General features: G+C 41.5%; 1 protein-coding gene across 13 annotated transcripts in view; it reads right to left on the bottom strand.

Annotated features, from left to right (window-relative positions):
* The window catches only part of QKI (QKI, KH domain containing RNA binding), a 259,728-nt gene that overhangs the window by 188,333 nt on the left and 44,089 nt on the right, over positions 1-27,306 (bottom strand). For 11 of the 13 annotated variants that reach the window (XM_006115173.5, XM_006115169.5, XM_006115175.4 and 8 more), the window contains exon 2: positions 7,741-7,883. The exons of the other annotated variants lie outside the window; for them this stretch is intronic. In XM_006115173.5, the coding sequence (XP_006115235.1) occupies positions 7,741-7,883 (143 nt within the window). The remainder of the gene's footprint in view (positions 1-7,740; positions 7,884-27,306) is intronic. 13 annotated transcript variants of the gene reach the window in all.

Genomic DNA, 27,306 nt, shown 5'->3' with positions numbered 1-27,306 from the left:
ATGGGCCCTTGATGTTGTAGCTTCCAATGGGGTTTGTTGTAGGGTTTGGTTCCTAGGCAAGTGTTTCTGTGGTGTGCTATATGGCTCTCATATTTGCTTCAGATTGGGAGACTGTCTGTAGGCAAGGACTGGACTGTCTCCCAAGGTCTGAGATTAAGGGGTCATTTTACAGGATAGGTTGTAGATTGTCAATGATGCTCTGGAGGGACTTAAGCTGGGGGCTGTGGATGATAACCAGTGGTGTTTTGTTATTTTCATTTTTGAGCCTGTCTTGAAGTAGGTAACTTCCGGGTACTCACTTTTCCAGGTGGGTATTTAAATTTTTAAAATGCTTGATAAAGATATTATAGGCGTTTGTCGTCATTTTTGGGATTGGAGCAGATATGGTTGTATTTTATGGCTTGGCTGTAGACAACGGATCATGAGATGTTTCCTTGATAGAAACTGGTCATGTAGGTAAGCATAGGGGTCAGTAGGTTTCCGGTATAGGGTGGTGTTTATGGGACCGTCATTCATTTGCACAGCAGTGTCCAGGAACTGGGTCTGTTATGTTGGCTGGTCCAGGATGAGGTTGATAGTGGGGTGGAAGTTGTTGAAATCTATATGGAATTCTTCAAGGGTCTCTTTCCTGTGGGTCCATATGATGTAGTCATCAATATACTTAAGTAGAGAGGAGGGTGCAAGAGGATGGGAGCTTGAGCAAATGTTCACGGTCAGACATTAAAATGCTGGCATCTTGTGGAGCCATGTGGGTACCCATATCAGTGCCGCTGATTTGAAGATTTAAATTGTCTCCAAATCAGAAACAGTTGCTGATGAGGACAAAGTCTCATAGTTCAGCCACCAGGTTTCCCATGGCATCATCAGGGATACTGTTCCTGACAACTTGGAGTCATCGTCATGGGGAATATTGGTGTAAAGGTCTTCTACATTCATGGTGGCCGGGATGGAGTTTTCAGGGAGATGACTGATGCACTGTAGTTTCCTCAGGAAGTCAGTGGTGTCTCGAAGATAGCTAGATCCAATGCTACTTGAACTTCTGAGTTCATTCACCTACTGCACACTTCCAAGTCATACTGAAATCAAAGTCATGCTTTAAAGTATGAATAGGCACTTACACACAGCATTGTATTTTTAAAGCTCCATTTTGTATAATGAAATAATGGTTCTCAGTGGACAATCTCAAATTGTTAAACACAAAGGAAGCATTCTGATGCATAAGTTACATTTCATTGCACTCTGGATTTAACCTGTACATACCATACATTTAAATAATAGAATGTTACATTTTTATAATTTCTCACATGAACTACAAATCTATTAATCACACTATTCACAGTGTTTACTAGAAAAATATGTAGTTTAAGCAACAGCTTCAGGCAGCAGGTTCAGGCAGGAGGTACAGGAACAGAGTGGGCATGTAGGGTCTGGGCAGGAGTTGGAGGCAAGTGTGGGCAGGGCATTTGGGTGCCCATCTGGCATAGCTTTCAGAGGGGAAGGCCACAGGTAGCGCTGTGCTGCCCTGTGCTTGCAGACACCCCACCACCACCAATCCCACTTGTCAGGAATCACAGCTAGTGGGAGCAACAGGGTGGAGCCTGCAAGCAATCACAAGGAAAAAGCTTCCAGAGCTGCTGCTTCCCCAGCCAGGAGAGGGACTGGCAACAGAAGAACACAGAGCCACTTCCCGCCCCCACAAGATAGAGCCCGGGGAGAGGGATGTGGCCCAAAATTTAGCTTGATCCAGCCCATGAGGCTCTGTGTCCCCCTGGGTTGCTGTAATGCCAGTGCTGGCTCATTTAGATACTTCCTAATACTTTTGTTAAAAATATTCCCTGAATATATTTTGTTATCTGTATATTTTTGTTATCCATATAAATAGCAAAAAACTTTTGCACTTAATGTCACAGTGTACATCTGTCACACTAGGCCAAGAGTTTAGTGGGATTCAAAGTAATATTTAGCTTCCTCAATTTGTCACTTTTAACCTTTGTTAAAAAAGTCCCATAATTCTTGTATTATGAAAAAGGGATAAACAGAAGTGCCTGATCTGCCTTCTCGATCCTATTCACTATTTTCTATGCTTTTATCACATTCTCTTTTATTCATCAATAGCCCCAAACTATTCATATTCATGTACATTTTTCCACACTAATCACCCACTACTCTCCTCTGAAACCTATTTATTTCTACTTTATCCTGTTTTATAAAGGATAACCAGAATTGAACACACTACAGACCAAGTTAATTGTCAGAATGCATTTCACTTATACATTCCAAATGTTCCACCTGCCTGTTTTCTTGGAATAGGTATAATCACCCACCCAGAATTATTGGACACCTAAAGGAATTTCAACTCAAGATCTATGAATCCACTACGCAACACTTCTGGCTTATGGAAGACTCATGGACAACTCATACCATTCATGATCAAAATAACTAACTTTTCATTCAAGAAGGGAATCTTCACTTCCTCCTTCAAACACAACACAACACTGAAAAGCTCATTCTGGATTTATAAATCCTAACTATCACCCAATTTTAAACCTGCTGTTTTTGCATAAGCTGAAACACATTCCCAGAGGCCAGCACTTACCTGATTATGGCTAATGTCTCTACCACCACCAGCACAATATGAATTCATTCTGAATTATGGGATGAAAACTACTCTCAAGTGGCCTAAAGGAAAGTTTCCTGCTGTCAGTGGATGAAGGGCAGACATTCATTCTCACTCTCCTAGATCTTTGCAGGATTTCATATTGTTGATCTGAGAGATGGCAGAGCTCCAGAAAATATGCTGAAATGGTGAGCGTCTTCCCTGAAGGGACACATTGAACAAGAACGAATGCAAAATGCAGCTCCACCACTAGTCCTCTTATTTGTGGAGTCAAACAAGAATCCATTTGCTTTCTCTCGTCTTATTCAAATGCACATGCATCGGTTAGATGACAGAGTCAAGTGAAAACAATATGTAAATGATACAGCCCTACCTTTTCTTCAGCAAATATACCATGTCACAGCCACAATGATAGCCAAACGCTTGGACAACATAAGCTCACCAAAGCTGAACCCAAGCAAGACAGATGGTGAGCAGAAGAAAGCGCTACCAAGAGTTTGCAGCCACAGTACCATCTTTATTTGCTAAAAGATATACCAACACAAGTGGTCAATTCAGTTTTTAGCTCAGTACTTCCAAACTCCTTCCTGACACTAAATTTTCATACAGACATATGCATAAGTTACACTTTTCCATGATTTCCATTGGCTAAGAGATTCCATCTCTTTATAGCAGACAATCACCTAGCCTCCTTTACACACTCCCACCACATCTCACCTGGACTAAAACAAGGTTGTGTATATGGGCACAAAGCCTTCAGCACTTAGGAAACTGCAATTAGTGCAGAACACTACAGTAGGTCTCCTCAGCTCCTCAGGCTACCCATAAGCACATCTATACAATGAAATCCAACTCTTTTCCCACAGAAAAATTATCTTCAAAGCACTCAGCCTGGATCCAGACTATACCAAATATCAGCTAATGCTCCATGATGAAGTTTACAATCAATATTTCCACCACTCCAGCACAATGAAACTTTTTGCAATAAAATAAAGGACATCTACACAGAAAACAGCATTTTCTTCGGGGCCAGTTCAAGACACTGGAATGAATTCCCACAGTAATTACACACCACTATAAACCTCTTCATCTTCCTCTGTCAGGTACAAGGTGTATTTTATCCTTGCCTTTTCTGATATGTGGGAGCAACACCACTGTAGTGCATACAATTCTCCCTGTAGGACAAGTAAATAAGAATGAACCAAGCACATATAATAGATTTAAGTAAGGCCATTTAAAGGCTTCTTCCTGAATTCCTATAGCTATTTCAGAATCTGGTAAGGAGCACAAGTCGTTCAAATCAATTCCTTAAGTTCATTACTTTGCACTCGTCAACACTAATTCTGATCTACAATACTATTTTGTAGTGCCCATCCATCTAGCTTGGTTAAGTACCACTGAAGTGTCCTCTGAAACTGTCACCTCACTGCTCATTTCCTTTTCATATTACAGAAACGTAGAGCACTTCACTCAACTCTTCGCCATGATGAAAATGGATTAAGCTTACCTCCTTGAAGTTTTTAATAAGAAACAGTTAAAGGGGGATTGCAGGGCTGTTCTCCTAAATTAGGCATCTGACATGCAGAGTAAGTTATTTTAAAACATGAGTGCTAGATTACCTTGAATGTCTCCATAAAGAAAAATAAAGAATGATATAGAAGCTGCTTTAGAAATTCATGGAATGTTATCACACAATTTTAGCCCTGACAGGTAATTACAACCCTTTTTGTGCATGATCATTTACCAAGTTAAAATCAAATAAACCTGTACAAACATGACAAATCAAATAAACATGGACAACACTTCTGCATGCAAAGGCATCATGACCGATTTAAGTAGGAAGCAAAATCTTGATACTGGTGACAGTGCTTTAGGAAGGTTAACAGTTGAATTCTTAGATCCGGTGTGCTATTTCCTGGGTTGACAGGGGTAACAACATTCAACTCATATACAAATATATATGGCTAGAAATCTAAGAAAAGCATGAAATTACCACAATTTTTGCAGAATTACTTCTCAGTGCTAAATTGCACGTAGTGAGTATGGTGTTCAATGCCATCCAGTCAATATCCTCTAAGTAAAAAGAATAACCGTTTTTTATAAAATCTGTTACGACTCCTTGGGAACACTGAAATATTTAGTATAATATGTCACAACTCAGGATGCTAGACTCAGATTTCTGATCTATACTCAAAAGAAATTGGTTCTCTAGCAGACTATTTTAATGCATTAATTGGTGGTACGGTTTGACGCTCTGCTCTGGTAACAAGTCAAGTGGGTTGAGAACCAAAACCATTGCTGTAGCATCAGTATCACCAGCACTTTAATCTTGTCAGATATTCCTGATCGCTTGATAATCAAAAATAAGCGCATAATCAAACACCCAATTTCCAGCTAAGTATGCAACTGTTCAAGGAACTAGATTATCTGCTGCTTTTGGCAAAGTAATTGAGAACATATGCTGCAAAGTGACATCACTGTATCAGAAAAAAAAATCTGCCCCTGAAGTTAGAGATAGCACATTTTTGGCTCGAGTCATCTGTTAAGACTTTGTCAGGAACATGAAAAATCATGGTAGTAATATGATGCAGGAAATGCCATTCCCAAAATTAAACAAGCTCTTGAACAATGGTCATGAGAAAGCTCCTCCACATACATTTCCATTACCTATGAGTGTTGGGTTGTCTGTCAGAATTTAGACAGATGTGCCCTTGACTTGTGGAAGCTCAAAATTAAATTACATGAAGTCTTGCCCCCTCTGTCTGAAACATCAAAATTGCAGTTTATCTCTGAAGGAGAATTGAAGCATGCTGTATATTCAAAGTAAGGATTTGGTCTACATGGTTTATGAATCACTGTATCAGTTTTAAATAGATATAATAACCCCATAACACAGCCACAAATATACTGCTATCAAGTGCATACAGAAATAAAGCATGTTCTTATAAAATTTTTGAGTAAGCTAGACTGGTATAAAGATGCTCATGTCAGTACATCTGCATGCACATTACAGCACTGTACTACTTTCTAGCAAATTTTTATACACTATAATTCTACTGGTTTAGAAACAGAGTTTAGACCATTTGTTAAAAGTCTACTGTCTTTACATTTTTCACTCTTTACACCATGTCTTGTGAAAGGTCTTATATAATTGTATGAATCCTTGAAGCCTAGAACTCTCAGGAAGAACCTTCTGGTTATGCAAGATTAAGATTTCAGGAAAACTATTTATTTGTGAATTTCTTGAACCCAGCACTGTGGTAAGCAGGTGCAAATTGAGTCCAGGACAGTACACTTCTGCATTTCATACCGTGAGTTTATACTTCTCACATCTGATATCAAAAACTTAGAGACTGAAATTAGGCACACACAATATGAAAGCCCATCTGAACCAACTGAGGAGTTGGCTCCTGCCAGCTCTGTGTAAGTAAAAGCTCCCTTTGATATCTTGAAGTCGGAAGCCTTCTGCAATCATTACCAGGTATTTGGGAAAAGTCTTTTGAGATGCAAAAGAGTCAGTAAGGAGTTATATTAAATCTGAACACTGACATACATATATAGGTTAGACCTCCCTGGTCCAACACACTTGGGACCTCAAGGGGTCCCGAAGGAGGGAGTTTGCTGGACTGGGTGAAGTCGGGCCTCAGGCTCTCCTGAGGTTCTCCTCCTGGCCACTGGCCTGGCCAGTGCACTGCCCCTAACTGCTGATAGGGCTGCACTCCTAGCTGCTGCTCCGTTCTGGCTGGTGGGGTTCCACACTCCCCTGGATGGCAGGGACTTCTTTGCCGCTGGTCAGCAGCGGCTCCACTCTTGGCTGGCAAGGCTCCATGCACAGCCCTGTTCCACCTTCGGGCTGGGCTTCCTGCCCCCAAAGCCACTGGCCCTCCAGGCTGCCTATCGGCTGAGCTCCCAGCCACTAGCAATCTCTATGGCTGGGGCTCTCTGGTCCAGCAACATCCATGGTCCTTCTGGACCACACATGTAGCCAGACAGCAGAGTCCCAACCCAGACAGGTTCAGTTTTCTTAGGTCAAATATGGCATAAGCTATTTGTACTACAGCAACAATTTAGGAGCCCACTAAACGTGGAAGCTCCAACGTGCTAGAAAATGAAACAGATGCTGTCCTAAGGACTTGACAATCTAATTAGATAAGACAGAATTAAGAAGCATATAATATAAATCACTCCAACTGAGCAATAATGTTCTGCATATATTATACTAGTTCCACAAATGTTATTGGTCTCTTTTTGAGGGGGTTTTGGCACACCTCCATTTATTCTCTAGAATGAGGAAACTGCTAAAATAAAAAGTCATCCCTACATTATTCTTGTTGGAAGGAGAGATATGGTTTTGTGCCTTTTCTGAGTCTAATTAGATGGTTCCTTGAAAAGGAGACCAAGTCGAATTAAACCAGGGTATTCCTTGCCATGAAATTTCTATGGCATACAAACACATAAAAAGAAAGGTTATCATCATAAGGAACTGGAAGGGTTGTCATGCATAAAGTGGAGATGAGAGATGATGCACTGACTGGACTGCAAAGTAATTCAACTAGTAACTTCTGGTTTACACTACGTTATATTATTAGGAGGGCTGCTATTGTCAGCCTACCTACCGACTCTCAGGGAGGCAGAGAGTCTACAGCAGCTCTCCTGTTGGTACAGGTAGCATCTTTACTAAACACTACAGCTCTGTACATGTAAAGAAGCCCTTAGATAGCTTATCCAACAAACATTTACTTCTGAGGAGAAGCATGTACATAGTCCCAACAGCTATTTCTTCCATGAAAATTTTTCCTTTTTGCCAGGAGCACAGGGGTTCTGAACAGCATGGCTCTATGCTGGTCGTACTGAAAAACAAGTAAAATTTGACCCTTCTAATCTTGTACCTAAAAAAATTATAACCTGCACTTAATTTTGATATTTAAAACCATTAGTCCCCACATATACACACTTTACAGAAACACCCAACCGTAAAGGGTGTAGATAAACTTTCCTTTTAGAAAGCAATACTTGCACAAAAAAGTGTTCACTGCGATCAAGAGGTATCTTCACATGCAATTTACATTTACAGAGAACCACAAGGACTAAAACATTTTAGGAACTGAAAGAGGTGTACTTACATCTGGATATTCTTTTACAGGCACATATAGTTTCTCTTGTAACTGTACAATAGGTCCCACAGCATCTGGTAATTCTGCACTTCTCTTTTCCGTACTTCCATTTAATGTGTCGTTATACATGTCTTTTCGTACTCTGCTAATTTCTGGTAAGCAGAGAGAGGGGGAAGAGAGGAAGAATCATGTATTAAATATGATCTCTCGTATGACAGTAAATTTCTTAAAGATTAATACTTTCCTTCATTAACACTTCTATCTTCCTCAAAGTTATTGGGAAAGTATATATACAAATGTGTAGCTTTCTTTATATATATTATATACTGTTGTCCATGCCAATAGTTAATGGGAAGCATTCTTCTTCTTCTTCATGTTTAGAAGTCTACTACCTAACCAATCTATGTAGAAAATGGAACTGTGTTCATAAGGAAAAACGTCATGTGAGATTCCTAAAAGACCAAAAAAAAATGTACACCCAAAAGAACTACTTTCTGTTCAAAGTTAATCATACTCTTTAAATACTAGCATAAAGGCGCCAGAAAGAGAATAATTTTACTCATTCACATGATTTAATTATCCAACATCACCACAAGTAATTCTGACTTAGGGATGTAAGCAACTAGTAGACTATCAGATAAGCAAAAGCTTATCAGATAGTCAACTAGTTGCTTCCCTCTCCCCATGCTATCAGCTGATTTGCAGCTCGCACCCAGTCCTAGATGCTGCACTTCTGCTTTTTAAATGTATTAAGAGCCTGCCCACTCTTACTACATTTAAAATGCAGAAGCGCAGCCGGGGGGAGGAAGGGAGAGGTGTGGAGTAGTGCAAGCCGGGACAGCTGATTCCTGGCGGCTTACGCCAGGTCCCCCTACTGCACTCCAACCTTTTAAATGTATTAAGAGTTTGCCAGCTTCTGGGGCCAGAAGCTAACCCCGCTGTGGCTCCCCTGCTTATTGACTAGTCGATGGAAAACTAGTTGACTAGTTGATTAAACTAAATTTAGCATCCCTATTCTGACTATAATCCATAGTTGGTTGATTAATTATAGTATTTGAAAACTACAATGGTGCAATTATGATCAGGTTATTGTAATTTTAGAATATTTCTAAAACTGACTCAAACCAAACCATATGAAGGATTTTTATTTAGTATTTTTTTAAGTAATCACAATTCCATTTGCATTCTAATTGCACACAATGTGATCTCACAAAGAACTGCTGTCGCAATTCATTTAGTTTAATAAAAATCAGGACCACCAACTTCAAACCTAGACTTCAGCAAAATATTATCATACATTGTGAGTCAGAAAATGAGTGAAAGAGTTAAAAGTCAATAATGAATTATGCAGTGAAGGATATACAAGTATTAAAATGTCAGTTTCAGATTTGTTTACTTATTTAAAACATTGAATTTGCTTCAGGATTCAATATTTCCTTAATTATTTAGAGCTGAAAAAAGTGTAAAGATAAAAAACAGTGTTCCAAAAGAGAGATTTTCTGCAAATAAATTAGTATTATTGGGTAATGGTAATCCACAGCTAAAACGAAGACACCGCTTTCAAGACTAAGAGGCAGGATGATCCAATGGCTAAGGAATTACCCTTCAACCTGGAAGTCTTGGGTTCAATTCCCCACTGTACCACAGATTTCCTGTGCTACTTTGGTGATGTTCACTTTTGAATCATGACCCGATACTGGAGGGAATATCATTTGGGGGTAAAAAAATCTATTTTCTAAGCATGCATATCAAAATGATAATGAAGTTACCTAAGCTGTAACAGCAAGTAGAAAAAAAATAACCAAAAACACGGCTGAAGCATAGAAAGTTAATGCGTTAAAGTGAGGCCCAGAAGTAGCTGGCGAGTGACAAATTAAAATATGCATTATGTTCCTGACCTAAAATTATAAAATTTAGTAATACGGCTCCTAGCAATGCATTGTCTGATAAGTAAACCACAAACACGACAGCATCAAGGTCATTTTTTGCAATACAGTAACCACATCTTGAAACCACTGGGACATCAATTAACGCAAAACAGATGTAAACAGTGAAAAGTTACCACACATGGACAAGAGGTGAAACCTTATAAAATATGTAGACATGTGTGGGTAGAACAAGATGTTGCTGGATCAGGAAGGGAGACACAACTGAGTATAAAGCTTGGCCACACTAGTGTGCTTTCCCCCTCCCCCATCTTTGTTTCGGAAGAGCTCCATAATGCTTTAAAAGAATGATTAATTCATGAAACCATTTTACTGTACCTGTATTTTTATACTGATGTATGTCGATATTTCCTATAATTTTAATTGCCTTTGCATTAACTGAAGCTCAAAGTGTGTGTGTACTTTAATTTCATCATCTTAATTTAAAGGCATTATGAGAAAAAAAACATTATTTGTGACTAATGCCTGTTGCATCCAGGGATGTTTGATAGCATGAAATTGAATAATCTTGTAACCACATCAAAATTTAACAGTTGCATGACTATTCGATAATCCCCAGGGCAGGGCCAGTAGCCAATGTGCACTTGGCCCCACTCCCAGGGAGCCCCTTCGCTACCTCACACGGCTGCCTCTATATCACAGGCAGCAACATGGGGTGGCAGGAGGAAGCGGTCTGCGAGGGAAGCCAGTTTAAAAACCAGCTCCCCAAGCAGATAAGCTACTGCCTGCCACCCTGCACTGCTGCCATGGAGCAGCCTCTGTCCATGGCAAGCACGAATCCACCACATACAGAGGGTCCTGCCCCCGTCTCCTGCTACTATTTCTGATAAGAGGCCACAATATAAGGAAGGCAACTCCACAAAGCCAGTGTTGGGGGGAGCCAGTTTTTAAGCCAACTTTCCTGAAAAGCACCTCCTGCTTCCCCACCCCCCGCTGCTTCTATAGCAGGCAGCAAGGGGAACAGGGGGAAGGTGGGTCCGTGGAGCTGGCACGCACAGGGAGTCAGTTTAAAAGGTGGCTTCTCATGGGCACTGGCTCCTGTTTCCCCCTCCCCCCTTGCTGCCTCTGATACAGAGGAAGCAGGGGGGGGGGGGGGAATGCACGTAGTCAAGTTTAAGCAATAAACCCAGGCTCATCAGTTCATCGTGTAGTCTATAAGTTGACATCCCTAGTTGAATCCCAATAAATAACTTTATAATAGTAACTGATAAGGCTACATTGGACATGTCACTTAGCCTCACAGTACTCCCATTCTCTGTGAAACTTGGATAATACTGCCCTACCTCTGAGGATGTTGTAAAAATAACTAGATTAAAGACTGTAAATTGCTCAGGTAAGATGATGATGGGCACTACTGTATGAGTCTCCTTGTGTAACTACGTAATAAAATATTTTAAGTTTATAAAATTATTCATGGTTTTTTTCATGAATTGCCATTTAAATAGAATGTTTTTGAGGTTTGTTTTTTTATTTTTCTAAAAAAATATACTTGTTGTTCAGCTCCTTTTCTGGCATTTATAAATGCATTTTTCTGCACTGGAAAATCTAACAATGCACCGAGGAACAGTGAAGCTGACTATACAAAATATTAAATGCACAAATGAACAAAATTTATGTTGACTTTCATGTACAGTAATTTTAAGTATTTCCTGTAACTTTTATAAATAGAGTTTTCAGAAAAGAGTGATATTTCAAACTGGCATTCCTTGAAAAAGGACTTTTTTATTGTGTCAAATCTTGAACTTGGCACATTTCTGGGGTTATTACTAAAATAATAAAATATTTAATAAGGAAGGATCTTTGAAAAACGATTAATGTTAATACCTGTAACCAAAGTAACCACTCTTTTATGGCATCCAGGCACAGTGCAAAAGAGAACTGTCCTTGAAACAAAATCCTGTGTGTGCATACACAACAATATGAGAGTTAAAAAGACCCTCCAATATATACATCATACAACTACAGGAAAAGCTTTGTTATCTGGCATTAGGAGAAAAGATTATGCCAGTTAACGAGAATATTTGACTAAAAAATGAGAGTATGGGAGGGGACTCTGGGCCAGTGTTCCCTCTAAGATTTTCCATTCTTGAGTGGAGTGAGTTTTCTCTTGTGCACCAACAGGGGGCTCATGTGCATTTGCTCAAATGTGTGCCACTGTTGTTCCCACCAGCAGCGCTGCTCCCCGAGAAACTGTCCTAGTGCAGAGACTCCAGCATGGCCCCCCCTTTGCTGGGATCCTGAGCCCTGCTCCAGGGCAGCACCCCCACACACACACTTTTTGGAGAGAAGATGAGATCTGCCTCTCCCCCAGGCAGTGCTGGTCCCACGGCAGCCCCAGGATACTCCCTGTGGGGCTGGCTGAGAGTCCCCACCTAGGGCAGACGGACTCTACGGCCAGTGCCCAAGGTTTGCAGGGAGTGAGCTGTTGGGGGGAAGAGAGGGGAGAGCCAGCAGATGGCTGAAGGGGGCCAGGAGGTTCAGAACCAAAGGGCAATGAAGAGGGAAGAAGTATGTGGGAGGAAGAAAAGGGATGCAGAAGACATCGCAGCCCAGCTCCAGCTCCAGCAACTGCCCACCAAGAGGTCCACCCCTGCAGCAGCCAGGCAGCCACTACACAGCCCAGGTCAAAGCTCAAGCCTGGAGCTAAGTTCTCTCTAGCGTGCACTCCTGCACAGGTGCACACAGAATTGTAATCTCGCCTACCTCCTCAGTATAGCCATGCAGCAACACTCACTTTGCTTGGACACAACGTAAGCTGATGGTTGTGGGCTTGGTGGAAGAGTAAGAAGCAAGGGCCATGTGGTCGCTACTCAGTTAGTCCCAGGACATGGACGCATGGTGGGCATGGGACTGAAGCCGCGGCGTGGTTGTCCCCACTAGGACAGCTACTCTGCAGCACCAGCCCCAAAAGCAGCTGCACCGCGGTCCCAGCTCCAGCAATGGCGAGGTAAAACTGGATAGGAAGCCTGTCATCCCCGTACCAACCAAACCATACAGCAGACTTTCAGCAAAAATCCAAAAAGCTAGCTTATGGAGCTTTCTGCTTGATACAGAGCTGGACAGCATAGCTTTTTCTGTAATATCACCTGAGCCAGAAGCTGATATGACAATTAACTTGTCAAAATTCAGTATTCTAGACTATATTCTAACAACAACTAAAGCTGTGAAGACTGTTGGCTCCCCCCACCCTTTCAAAATGAAAGGCCCGGCTGCTTTTTTTCTTCTTCTTCTTCTTCTTTAAGTGGGGAAATTAAGTATTTTAAATTCCCACTATATGTGTGACTCTGAAGTGGACATATTAGAAAGACTTTTGTAGATGTGGGAACACATGATTAATTTTAATATGAATGAAAGCTAAGCATTCGAAAAAACTTAAGATAAAGTGTGATAATATTTAAGGATTAATATTGAAAACAGGAGATTAGATGCAACTGAACTGTTAAGATTAGTTTGGTTATCCTGAACAATACCGCAAATTGGGTAACAGTTTAGGAATTCATCTGACTCAACATGCCCAAAGTTGAAAAAAAAAAGTGACATGAACAGCTAAATTGTTCAAAGCAATGAAAACTGAATTCTTCTATGGTAAGAGCCTAGACACTGTAAAGATGTAAAAATATGTGTTATCACCCAGAATGCAGGAAATCTTCAAGATCAAACGTCCTACTGAATGAATTTGTACGTGCACCAAACTTCAGAAGCAAAACGACGATCCTGGAAGAGCCATTTTACAATTTCACAATCACTAAAATTTCTGACCTTAATAATTTTAGACCCTGTCCCTGGCCTTCCAGGAACTTATCATAACCTTCATTCAGAATTTTTCATCTTTGCAACCCAAAAAATAGCAATCATTAGTGATATCAAAAACAAAGGCCAATTCATGAACTTGATAAGAAAAGAGCAATCAACTATCAATGGAACACACATGAATAATTTAAACAAATGACTGAAGAACTTGTACTTGATATTCGCCCTCAGACAGTATGTCTACACTTGCACCCTAGTTCGAACTAGAGATGCAAATGTAGGCATTCAAAATAGTCAATGTAGCGGGGATTTAAATATCCCGCGCTTCATTAGCATGATCTCACCGGCGCATTACTCCGGTCAACAGCTGTTTCGAAAGCGAAAGTGTGCGCCGGGATGCATTAGTTTGAACCAAATCCCTTGGTTCGAACTAATGTTACTCCTCAAAAAATGTAACGCACCGGCGAGATCAAACTAATGAAGTGTGGGATATTTAAATCCCTGCTTCATTGACTATTTTGAATGCCTACATTTTCATTCCTACTTCGAACTAGAGTGCAAGTGTAGACATACCCAGAGAAATTAACAGGTCCACTACTAAATGGTTAGTATTTGACGCTTTTGCTCACCTTGTACCGTTTCTCCACAAAATTCATTTCTTCTACTTTGTTCCTTTGAGAGTCCAATTCAAGAATAGTACTTAGGATGATTAATCTGTCAGTCCAATGATTAATGGACTGTTCTTTTAGCACTCTGTCAGCTCTCAACATTAGAATTCAATCATTTTCTTTTGTGAGCAGGGCCTGCAGGTACTGCGTCGAACTGACTTTCAAACTCAAACCCAACACACCCACAGGCTGTTCACTTTCTAAAAGCCTTTGACATTTTTAAGTGCACTCTATTTTATTGGCAGAACACAATAATTCATACAGTTCTTAATCCAGCATTTTTATTAATCTAAAACCTACAGTTAAGTTGGGTGAAATGATAGCTTTTTTCCATTCATTACAAGTCTAAATCCTTTGCCAGTCTTTTCTAGAAAGTTTTCCACCAACAACAGTACATTAAATCTATCAGTAATAGCAACAGTTGAAATGATAGCGCAGGCAACCATGGCAGACACCAGCATTTCACTACTACTGTGCAGGCCTGTCATCAGCAGGTTTTGGCAATGGAGTGGATAAAATGTTGGTAACCATCTACTCTGTCCACTTTCCTCACTCGTACTGCTGCTAGTAGCAGTGCATCTGCACCAGCATTGGTAATAGTAGGAATCTTTTTTAAAAATATATGTTACACACACACACACACACACACACATACACACAACTAAAAATAAGTATTAGGAAAAAGGGATGGTTACTTACTGTAACTAAGATTCTTCAAGATGCTGGGTCTTATTTGTCTTCCATATGTGTGTAACATGCATGCCATGTACCCAAATCTTGAAGTTCTTCCAAGCAGTGTCCACCTGCCTCCATACGTGCAATAGTGCTCCTCTTACTCCCAGAGGGTATAAGCAACAAGAGAACAAGTTCTCTCCATTTCCTCTTTTATCACAATCCAACATGACCCAAAGTGTGGGGGCAACAGTAAGGGGAAGAGGGAGGTTATGACAGAGATCTTTCAAATACAGTTAGTAATCTCCACTTTTTCAAGTGGATGACCTCTAAATGTATTTCACACAGGGTCACTGGCAAGCAATGTTCAGACTGGAGACAGGCAAGAGGGAAGCTAGTAAAGATGCTTGCAATACTGCCAATCCCACTGCTTCATCCATACCTGAGACACTGCCTATTATACAACATGTCATGAACATGAGGATTTCACTCCAGATGGCTGCTCTGCAGATGTCTGGAGCAGCAGAATGTCTGACAAGAATAATATGGAGGCCACTTATGTTCACAAAGTGAGCTGAGACACCCAGGTGGAGGAATTTTTGCTAACTTGCAGTATTAAAATACAAATTCTGAGACCCACTTAGAAATCCTCTGGGAGAATATGGCTCACTGTCAAAACTGCTCACCTATAGAAATAAAGTGTCTATGATTTCTCAATGGGTTTGATTATTTGCACAAAGAATGCTGGGCCACACAGGACATTAACGGAGTTAAGTCTCTTGTCATCACTGCAAGCACTGGATTATAGGAATAAGAGTAAAATACTGTTGGATGTGCAACTCAAAGAATCTTAGGGAGAAACTTGAGATGCAGTCAAAGAACCCCCCTTTTTGTTGAAACATTGTGCAGACAGGGTGAGAATGCAGATCGCTCAGAATACACTGACTCTCCTTCCTGAGGTCATAATTACTAAAAATGTCACCTTGATGAACAGGTGGCATCATGGTGCAAATTGCCATGATTTCAAAAAAGCTGACTACGCTTGGACAGGGCACAGTTAATGGCCCACTGAAGGATAGAAATGTAAGAACTGGTGAGGTCCTTAAACCATTCACAAAGTGTGCTGTAACCAGGTGAGTAAAGATGGTGCATCCTTCCAAAAACCAGAAATAGATTTTCAGTCGTTCTACACTTGAAGTATCTAGAAAAAGTTGATTGTGCCCAGGCAAAAAAATCATTTCCATCTTGCTTGTTAGCAGGTTCAAATATACTCTTTAACTCTAAGTAAGGTTTAACTGAATAAGGGCCAAAAAAATGTTTTATTTCTGGTGCCTATCCAAAAACCAGGGTATGAGGTAGAGTTGAGGCAATATTAGGGCATTCAGTCCCCCCGCCCACACACACACACACACACACACACACACACACACACACACACACCCACCCACCTTGGATTAAGAGGTGTGAGAACAGGCAAATCCTATATGGCAGGTGGACATGCATATTTAGACCTTCTGTGTATCAGAACTATCTGAGCCAATGGGGAACTATAACAATGATGTTGACTCTGTCACAACAATCTTCCCTAGAAATTCATCCAACACATCAGCAGAATATCACCTTAATAATTGCAACCCATGATTCCACTGCAGCAACACATAAGCTTTCTGTTCATTTGGAATGCAAAGAAGTCCCATAGCAGAGTATCTATTGCATAAATATTTCACTTGGGACTGTATTGTGGTCTATTAAGAAGCTTCTGCTTAATTTGTCTGTCAAGGAGTTGTGAATACGGAGAAGGTACACAGCTTGTATTGTGATGTGGTTCCTGATGTAATGAAGTCTGAAGGCTTCCTGGAAGAGGGAACAAAAACTTGTTCCTCCTATATAGACCTCGATGGTGAAACAAAACAGAGCTAGCATGTAACTGGAAAGAAGGTCTTGCCTACAATGACCACCCTCTGTTCCACCTCTCATGGAGTCCAGGTACTCTAAGCAGTGTCTGTGTCCAGGTGAGCACTCTACCCCGAAAGACAATGCCTGTCACAATGATAGTTCTCCCATCATGACCTTCGCTTGATTCAACTACCAAGTTAGAGAAGTGACAACTGAGACAAGAATGATCAGCATGGAGCTGATGATGTCTTTCCTTGGTAAACAGGTTGATTGGAGCCAATCCTGCAGGCACCGTAAGTGAGGTCTGGAGAAAGAAGTCACGTAGGTGTATGCAACCCCATGTCCTAACAGTGAGACACAGCTTTACACTACAGTTAGTTGTCTGAAAGTTGTGTGTAAAATCAGTGCAAAAAAAATCTTTTAAGAAAGAAACACTCATGCAGAAATCAAGTCCAACCTTGCCCCCTCCAAAATTTATTAACCTTTTGGGTAGCAATATGGACTTTTCTTTGTTTATGCAAATGCCTTGGATTGTTGCAAGTTGTATGAGAATCCATCACCAATTTGACCTCCTCACAAAAATCAGTCTACCAAGAGCCAATGATCCAGGTATGGCATCTGATACCATGTAGCCATCTGATCTGCTACCACAGAAAAAACCTGTGTAACTACGGTGCGTGCCATAGCCAACCAAAAGGAGAAGACTCACTGTTGAAAGTGCCCTTGGCTTACCATAAACACGGGAACTTCCTGTCTTCTGGTCACTATCCACACTGAAATATACAGGGCTCGCCAAACCATGGCGAGCCCTGCTCGCCAGCCTCCCTGTCCGGCGATCTGCGCATGCACAGATCGCCCGAACCCAGCTCTTCCAGGTTACAATCTACTCGCCACGAGTGAGTAGACTGTATTATTTGTCGAGCCCTGGAAATATGTATCCTTTGTGCTGAGCTCTGAAAACCACATCTCTTCCTGGAGGGAAAGGAAGTTAGAGTTGACAATCTGAATAAAGATGTTGAAGGTTTGGGACAGTCCTCTATTATCCATCTTTCTGAAGAATTAGAAAATATGAGTGAAATCCTCTCCTATGGTATCTTGTTATATTGCTCCTTAGAGTTAAGATGAATCCCAGATCCAGTTTAAGAATTAGTTTGTACAAGTAGTCCCTAAAAGGGGTTAGTTAGATGGGAAGGAGAAAAATTGTATCAGTTATCCCTGGTGAATAATCTCTATAGCCCAACTGCTCAGTGATTTTGTTCCAGTTGTGGTGGAAAAGCGCCAAGATAATAATAGGAGATGAGGGAGTTGGCATCAATAATTATACATAGATTTCAATCAGTCTGTCAAAAATAACTGGCTGGTGGTTGACAGTGAGTAGAGACCATGGCAGTAATGGGGACTGAGAAATGAGGCCTCTGACTCTTCTGACATTTGCAAGGTGGTTCATCAGCAGTAAGAAGAAACTGGAGAGATGTTGGGCCACACTACCACTTTTATGATCAATGGAAAGCACGAGGAGAGCAACTGCACAGATGTTGACCAAGAAACACTAACCTGAAGAACTTTTCAACTCAAGTTCATGGTGTACATGTATCTATGTGTAAAATACACATAGAAAGCATCACTTGAAGTCTATGTTCCAACATCATGGCTAAGTCACTTCTATTAAAAGATATGAGGATCTACAATTGACCACTGCAAAAATCATTTTGATATAAACAACTTTTGGTTTACAGCACTCAACTATGCTTTTACATAAACTAGTAGATTTTTTTAAACAACGAAATTGTGTCAAATTAATACTATTGACTGCATTATGTATTTGTTTTTAATTTTTATTAATACCTATTTTAATGTTATTACAAATTGAATGAGAGGGTTACTCACCTTGTGCAGTAACGGAGATTCTTCGAGACTGTTGACCCTGTGGGTGCTCCACCTTACGTGGTTTGGGCGCCACTACACACCTAGTCAGAGATTTTTGGTAACAGTGCCCTCTGATGCACATACAGAACAGATGGCACACACAGTGCCACCACTATGCATGCACAGCAACTGTCCCCTCAGTTCCTTCTCTGCACCAGTAGGAGAAATCAACATGCCTGAAGCAGAAGAGATGGAGAGAGCTGTGGAGTACCCACAAGGACAGTCATCTCGAAGAAGCTCCATTACTACACAAGGTGAGTAACCCTCTCCTGTTCTTCGAGGAGTGCCTCCGTGTGTGGCTCCACTTTAGGCGACTACGAAGCAGTATACACGATGAAGGCAGGACCTTCACTTAGCTACTACTATGCATCGCAAGTAAAATGTTGTTTCCCAAGTAGGTACCAAGGGAGGGGTGACAGTCCAGAGCATAGTGTCTAGTAAACGTGTGAGTGGAGGACCATGTTACTGATCTGCATATGTCCATGAGCGGGATGCTGCGTACGTAGGTCATAGAGGCTGCCATGGTCCTGGTTGAATGCGCCAGTAGCTGAAATGGAGGTGCTTGGCCATAGGTGGAATAGGCTAGTTTGATACAGTCTAGGGACGTGAACGACTAGTCGACTAGCCCATAATCGCTTATCAGACAGTTGTTCCCTCCTCCTTGCTGCCTCTACCAGAAAGAGGCAGTGGGGGATGGAAGAAGGAGAGGGGGTACTTCAAAGCGACAACACCATGCGAAGCCTGGGGCCAGACCCCAGGCTTCACGTAGCACTGCCACTTTGAAACGCCACATGTGGCCTGATGCCAGGCTCCCTGCAGCGTTTCAAAGCAGCAGCACCACATGGAACCCGGGGTCAGCAGGGGAGTCCCCCGCTGACCTCGGGCTCTGCGCAGCGTTACTGCTTTGAAACACTGTGGGGAGCACGGGGCCAGTGGGGGACTACCCAGCTGGCCCCACGATCCCCACAGCACTTTCGCCTTTGAAGTGTAGAAATAGCCTTAAAGCTGTTGCTACACTTCAAAGGAGGAGGCGCCCTATCAACTAATCAAATAGTTGAGGCAAATTGTATCAACTATCCGATTAGTCAATCTAAATGTAACATCCCTAATACAATCTACTATCCACCTCGATATCTCTCTATGGAGAAAACAGATAACCTGTTTTTCTTGTGGATAGGTTTAGTTCTGGCCAAGTAAAAGACAATCACCCATAGGACATTGAGTGTGTGCAATGAAGCCTCTTTGCTATCGGAGTGAGGCTTTGGGAAGAAAATGGGTAAGTTTATGGGCTCGTTATAGTGGAATGGGGTGGAGACCTTTCGGAGCAATCTAGGGTGAGGACTGAGAACAACGTTGTCTTTATGGAATATTGTGAAAGGAGTGTCTGCCATGACAGCCCCAATCTCACTAACTCTCCTAGAAGACTGTGACAGCTACCAGTAAAAAAGACCACCTTATAGAGAGGTGGAGCATGAAGCATGTTGCCATATGCTCGAATGATTTAGAAGTGAGAGCCCAGAGAACCAAGTTGAGGTCCCATGCTGGGACAGGAGGGTTGGTTGGGGGTGAGTATTTTGAATGCCCCTTAGGAAAAGTTTGGTCACTGGATGGATGAAGACTGATTTATTACCAACAGATTGATGAAGAGCTGTAATGGCTGCCAGGTGGATCTTTTGGGAGCTGAACGACAGCCCTAACTCTTTCAACTCTAGGATATATTGTAGAATTTCAAACAGCGGTACTATGGCTGATAGTAGGCTTCTTTGCTCTGTCCACCATGAGAGCTTGCATGAGAAATGAAAAGCTTTGATAGACTTTTGAAACCTTAAAATAATCTTTAGAATCATTTTAAATTATTCAAGACAAAATACGTCTATACAATTGCCTCATAGATCATGTTTTCTAGACCTTGAATGATTTTTGTTGCTCTTCTCTGGATCTTCTCCAATTTTTCCACATCTTTCTTTAAATGTGGTGCCCACAACTGGACACAATACTCCAACTGAGGCCTAATCACTGCAAAGCAGAGTGGAAGAATTACTTCTCATGTCTTGCTCACAACACTCCTGTTAACGCAATCCCGGAATCATGTTTGCTTTTTTTTTTTTTTTTGCGCAACAGCATCACGCTGTTGATTCATATTTAGCTTGTGGTCCACTAGGACCCCTAGCTCCCTTTCTGCAGTACTCCTTCCTAGACAGTCACTTCCCATTCTGTAGGTGTGAAACAGACTGTTCCTTCCTAAGTGGAGTACTTTGCATTTGTCCTTATTAAACGTCATCCTATTTACTTGGGACCATTTCTCCAATGTGTCCAGATCATTTTGCATTATGACCCTGTCCTCCAAAACAGTTGCAACGGCTCCGAGCTTAGTATCATCTGCAAACTTAATAAGCGTACTCTCTCTGCCATCTTCTAAATCATTAAGATATTTAACAGAACCCGTCCCAAAACAGACCCCTGAGTAACCCCACTTGTTATACCCTTGTAGCATGACTGAGAGCCGTTAATAACTACTCTCAGAGAACCGTTATCCAGCCAGTTATGCACCCACCTAAGTTGTATTTGCCTATTTTTTAAGGTGGTGATGCAAGACCATATCAAATGTGTTACTAAAGTCTAGGTATACCACGTCCACTACTTCTCCCTTATCTAAGGGTACGTCTAGACTACATGCCTCTGTCGCCAGAGGCATGTAGATTAGGCTACCCGACATAGTAAAATGAAGCGGCGATTTAAATAATCGCCGCTTCATTTAAATTTACATGGCCGCCGCGCTGAGCCGACAAACAGCTGATGAGCTGTTTGTCGGCTCAGCGCGATAGTCTGGACGCGCGGGTGTTGACATCAAAGGTATTTGTCGACCACCCAGGTAAACCTCCTGGGATGAGGTTTACCTGGGTGGTCAACAAATACCTTTGATGTCGACACCCGCGCGTCCAGACTATCGCGCTGAGCCGACAAACAGCTCATCAGCTGTTTGTCGGCTCAGCGCGGCGGCCATGTAAATTTAAATGAAGCGGCGATTATTTAAATCGCCGCTTCATTTTACTATGTCGGGTAGCCTAATCTACATGCCTCTGGCGACAGAGGCATGTAGTCTAGACGTACCCTAAAAGACTTGTTATCCTATCAAAGGAAGCTATCAGATTGGTTTGACATGATTTGTGCTTTATAAATCCATGCTGGCTGTTACCAATCACTTATTTTCTTTCAGATGTTTGCAGATTAAATCCCTAATTACCTGCTCTATTATCTTTCCAGGCACAAAAGTTAAGCTGACTGGTCTGTAGTTTCCTGTATTGTTCCTATTTCCTTTTTTATAGATGAGCACGATATTTACCCATTGGATGATGATTATTTCTTAAAAGCATGCCATCATAAGAAGTACTAAATTACAGTATTGAATACCCCACCCATTTTACCATCAGATAGCAGAAGTTTGGATAGTGATTTGAATTAGTTAACATTTTCTGTAAGTTCTACCTGCCGCTTTTTAATTTAGTACAGGGCAGGGAGAGAGAAGAACCACCCAGTAGCTCCTGGAGAGCTTACTTAAAGCAAGTGCCGCAAGGAGACTGGCTCCCACTCCTGACCTCGCCCCTTTTACTGCCTCAGGTATAGAGACAGCAGGGGGAGATTTGAGTGGGTGTATTTGACAAGATAAACCGTTAAGCCTGGGCTTATCAGTTAACCATATAGTCACCTACATGTTGACATCTCTAGTAAACAGTTTACCTTTATTTGTTCATGAACAGAACTACACTTGCAGACCTTGAGATCGACATTTAGTCACAGAATAGGGGAAGCAAAAACTGTGGCTTTTCCACACTGCACCATTAATATTTTGAAACTTAAGAATATACTTCATTTCTACATGACATACACATTCAGTTCTACATACTGAGGCCAGAATATCTAATGATACCCATTATTATTTGGATATGATATGAATAGAAGAGGTGCAAGGTTTGGGATGGAGGCTAGATGCAGAAGGGGGCTCTGGGTATGGGATTGGTATGTAGGAGAAGGTGGGGAGTCTGGGAGGGGTATGAGTGTAGGTGAGGACTCTGACCTGGAGAAGGGTTGTAGCGGGGGAAAAGGATCTGGGAGGGGGTTGTGATCTGAAACAGGGGATTACTCAATTTGAGTAATCAAATCATTTCACATTAACCAAGCCATCAGAAAACTGAAAAATCCTGTCAACTGAAAGCAGAAGATAGAGGACATAATTGTAAGCCACTGGACAAGCCCAAAGGACACTACAGAAAAGTAAATATCCTAAGCATCTTCCTGATATATTCCATTATAAACTCTGACTAAAGCCAGGCTATCATGATTCAACTGAAGACACATGATTCTCAATTTCGAAATCTCAGAGCCATAGCAGAAGGTGTATTTCCTTATTAGGCAACAGCAAACAGCTGCATCACGTGTCTTAAGAATACAAGTTCTGATATATACAAATCCCTGGTTGGAGCCCTCCACAACTAAAAATAAATGCATTTGAAGATGAGAGGAAGAATATTACTTGAAGCAGATGAAGAACCATATGAAATCCTTCTGAGTTTCACAGATCCACTCCTTTTCATGGGCAGACTAAAGAAACTGGATATTGAAGGGCCCTAACTAAAACAGAAGTCCAAAACATACACACTCCTGGATGAACAAATAAGAAAGAAGAATTTGAAGACACACCAACCAGTTCTACCAGCCCTCTAGGGAAATGCGGTGACAGCGAAAGGGGTGAATTTACAAGTTTTTGTTCAGAAAGAGGGAAAATAAGCCCACTATGCTATTCCAGAAAAAACAGTCCACGACACTTCTCTCAAGCTGGTACGCATCCTCTTGGCAAATGCTTCCAATAGCTGAGGATTGTCATTCCCTCCTTCCACTAAAATTTTCTGGGAAATGGGAGAATTTTATTTCTCGTGCTGAACCCCGAGTCTTCAGTAACTACCAAAATTTACTTCTGAGATTGAGGTTTGTCTCAAAGGCTCTCTGAACCTTGTCCATGGAACCTCTATGTATTAGGGATGTCAACAAATAGTCAACTAGAGATGATCAATCAATAAGCCTAGGCTTATCGGTTAGTCTGTCAACTAATCACATCTCTTTCCCCCCCCCCCCCCCCCGCTGTATCAGAGGCAGCAGGGAGGGGAGAAGCAGAAGCTGGTGCTGGGGGCAGGGAGCCAGATTAAATTCCGGTTCCCTCCAGCACTAGCTCCGTGGTGCCACATCCTGTCCCCACCCATACTGCTGCAGTGGAGAGGGAGGCATCCTGGGGAGGTTGCCACCGAACAGTCCATCCACCGGGGGATGGGGGGGAGAATTAAGTGGTTAAGGGCTGCACTCTTCCATGATATGAATAGATGAGGTGCAAGGATTGGGATGGAGGCTAGGTGCAGAAGGGAGCTCTGGGTATGGGATTAGTGTGTAGGAGAAGGTGGGGAGTCTGGGAGGGGTATGGGTGTAGGAGAGGACTCTGACCTGGAGAAGGGTTGTAGCAAGGGAAACAGGATCTGGGAGGGGGTTGTGATCTGAAACAGGGGATTAGGGTGCAGGGTGCATGTGTTCTCTGCTGTTCTTTTTCAAAAAAGCATGAATGTCTACTGTCCTTCTCAGACTCATACCAAGAAAACCTTCATTTAGTTGGAAAGCTTCTCATATGACATTTCCCGTTAATATTCTTCTGATCCTTCTTAAAGTCCCTGTACCTTCTCAATTTTATTGGAACCAAAAACGCTAAGTGCAGGTGTTATGAGACTGCCACAAGATTGAGCTAGCTGATTAATTGATGGATATTTTCACAGTTAAAATCTATATTCTTTAATACTGTTTCTTTTTAATTGTTTATATTAACATTAAATTACAGCAAGAAATCTGAAAGTCAATTTTTGATTTTTCAGTCAATAGGATGGATCAGCATTGGCAGTTTACATTATTTAACCTTAAATAATGGATTTTCATACTAAACCAAGGATGGTAATTAGACTTGAAAAATAACTAGAACAAGAAGCCCATTTCAGAGTTTAAATATGCACATAAAATGTAAGAATTATAAACATCTTCTGTAATTCCTTAATATTATGCAAAATATAAAAAAAATATTTAAACAGTCACTCAGAATAAACATTATATATTCTCTACAAAAATTATATGCAGCTTTTGAGATCTCTATTAATGGAATTTATTAGCATGATTATAACAGTTCAACTGTATCAAACATGCAAAGTTGAATATCAGCATCCATCTGTTTTCTTTTTGTGCATCACTAGTCATCTAAATCAGGATCTGTTACCAAAAAAATAATTAACTTAGTACTGCAAGACAGCAAACACTGAAAAAGGATAAACATGTCACTACTGCCAGAAGAACTGGCTCAGTTTTCAAATAAGAACATCTTCAATTAATTTAATCTGCTAGTACAGCAAAATAATGAAGCCAATTCAATATTTATAAAACCATGTATGTCTTGATGTACATGAAACACATTTTGGTTTCTGAGGACAGGACAAGGAGTAATGGGCTTAAAGTGCAGCAGGGGAGGTTTAGATTGGACATTAGGAAAAAATTCCTAACTGTCAGGGTGGTCAAATATTGGAATAAATTGCCAAGGGAGGTGGTGGAATCTCCCTCTCTGGAGATATTTAAGAACAGGTTAGATAGACATCTGTCAGGGATGGTGTAGACGGAGCTTGATCCTGCCTTGAGGGCAGGGGGCTGGACTCGATGACCTCTCGAGGTCCCTTCCAGTCCTATGATTCTATGATTCTATGATTCTTAAAAGAGGCTGAGCTGACAATTTTCATCATTTCAACTTGGGCCTAATCCATAGGAACAGGATCTGCTAGTTCCTCACACACGCCTAATTCTGTTAATAATGAACTCTGACAATTTACTAATGATAGCTCATTCCCACTTTTTGAACATTCTTGTCCCTATCACCAGACTGCAGAGTCTGCATTATTTTGTTCTAGTCCTGGCACAAAAATGAAGCCCCATTAATATTTCTGAAGGATGGATGGAGCAATACGCACATTTTTTGGCTGACAGATGTCAATTCTTTGTTTAATTTAAACACCAAACACCACAACTGTATAATTACACTATTTTTAGACTACGGATAGGCTTGGATTACATTTTTTTTTCCCCATTACAAATATTGTCGACAGACACACAAAAACAAAAAATTAAAATACTTCCATCAATGATAATCTAAGTTTACAGATAGGAAAAATATGAAAGATACAGCTTGGGAATTTACTAGAGATTGATTTAAGGGTATTTACTTTGTATACGTTGACAATTCATGCTTTAAGGCTTGTAACCATTAACTTTCTGAATCTCAATATCCACAATCCTCAATTAAACACCCTTCAGTTTTCTACAACTGTAAAAATATAAATACATAAAAATAAAGCTAAAATATAAATATCAATATAGCCATCAAAATTATAAAAAACAAAACACAAATACTGTGAAGTTTAACTACTATAGACTTTTGAATCCATGAGACTGATAAATTTTCAGATACTCTATTCTTACTCTTCTCATGATAAAGCCATACATATACCATAGCTCTGCTTATATATATAGTAGCCCAGTGTCTGAGAGTCTGTAACGCTGAAATGCTGGCTGTTCCCTCGGGGGGGGGGGGGGGCTGTTGCCTGAAGTGCTGGCTGTTCCCTCTGAGCGGCCCATGCTGCATGGGGAGTGAGGGGCCCAAATGGCCGCCTGCTCCCCCGCAGCGGCCTGGCTGAGTGGCGCAGAAGTCAGCCGAGCGCCACAGTGGGAGAAGGGGGGCGGGGCGGTGACGTGTGGCATGACAGCGGCTCCGGGGCCTGCCCCCTAGCCATGAACGTCACTGCCCTACCCCCCCTCGCCTCCCGCCGTGGCGCTCGGCTGACTTCTGCACTGCTCAGCCGGGCCATTGCGAGGGAGCAAGCGGCGCAAGCGACCGTTTGGGATCCATGTCCCCCCATGCAGCATGGGGAGTATGGAGCCTAAACAGCCATTTGGGCTCCGCGGTCCTCCGAGTGAGCGGCAGGAAGGGGAGGAGAGCTGAGAGGGAGGGGGAGGGGAGAGAGAGAGAGAGACAGAGAGAGAGACAGAGACAGAGACAGAGAGAGACCGGAAGCTCAAGAGAGAAGACCGACGTGGAGGAGAGACCTGAAAATCCTGTCTTATGACGGGCAAATTGGCTAGTTTTACAAGAATTCTTCACTAACAAACTACATAGCAAACATACAGTTCAAGCAGCTGAGTGGACAGCTGACTGATAGCCTTAAATCAAAAACTACTCCTTTGTGACAAGCAGCTGAATGTCTGACATTTTTAGCTTTAAATCTGCAAAAGTTTTAATGTTAGCAAAAATAAGAGGAGAAACAACTGAAGGCAATTGGCAGTTTTTCAAAGGGACATTACTAAGGGCTCAAAAGCAAACTATTCCACTGTATAGAAAACATAGAAAGTATGGAAAGAGACCACCTTGACTTTAACAGGGGCTCTTACACGATCTAAAAATCAAAAAGGTGTTGTATAAAAAGTGGAAACTAGGTCCAGTTACAAAGGGTGAATATAAGCACACCACACGCTATTCAGGGGCAAGATCAGAAAGGCAAAGGCACAAAACGAGCTCAATCTAGCTAGAGACATAAAGGGCAACAAGATGACCTTCTACAAATATATTAGAAGCAAGAGGAAAACCAAAAATA

Source organism: Pelodiscus sinensis, chromosome 3 (genome assembly GCF_052426305.1).
Source record: "Pelodiscus sinensis isolate ZL-2025 chromosome 3, ASM5242630v1, whole genome shotgun sequence".
NCBI classification, from domain to species: Eukaryota; Metazoa; Chordata; order Testudines; family Trionychidae; genus Pelodiscus; species Pelodiscus sinensis.
The sequence above is the reverse complement of the archived record's forward strand: the minus strand, read 5'-3'. Positions and strand labels throughout refer to the sequence as shown.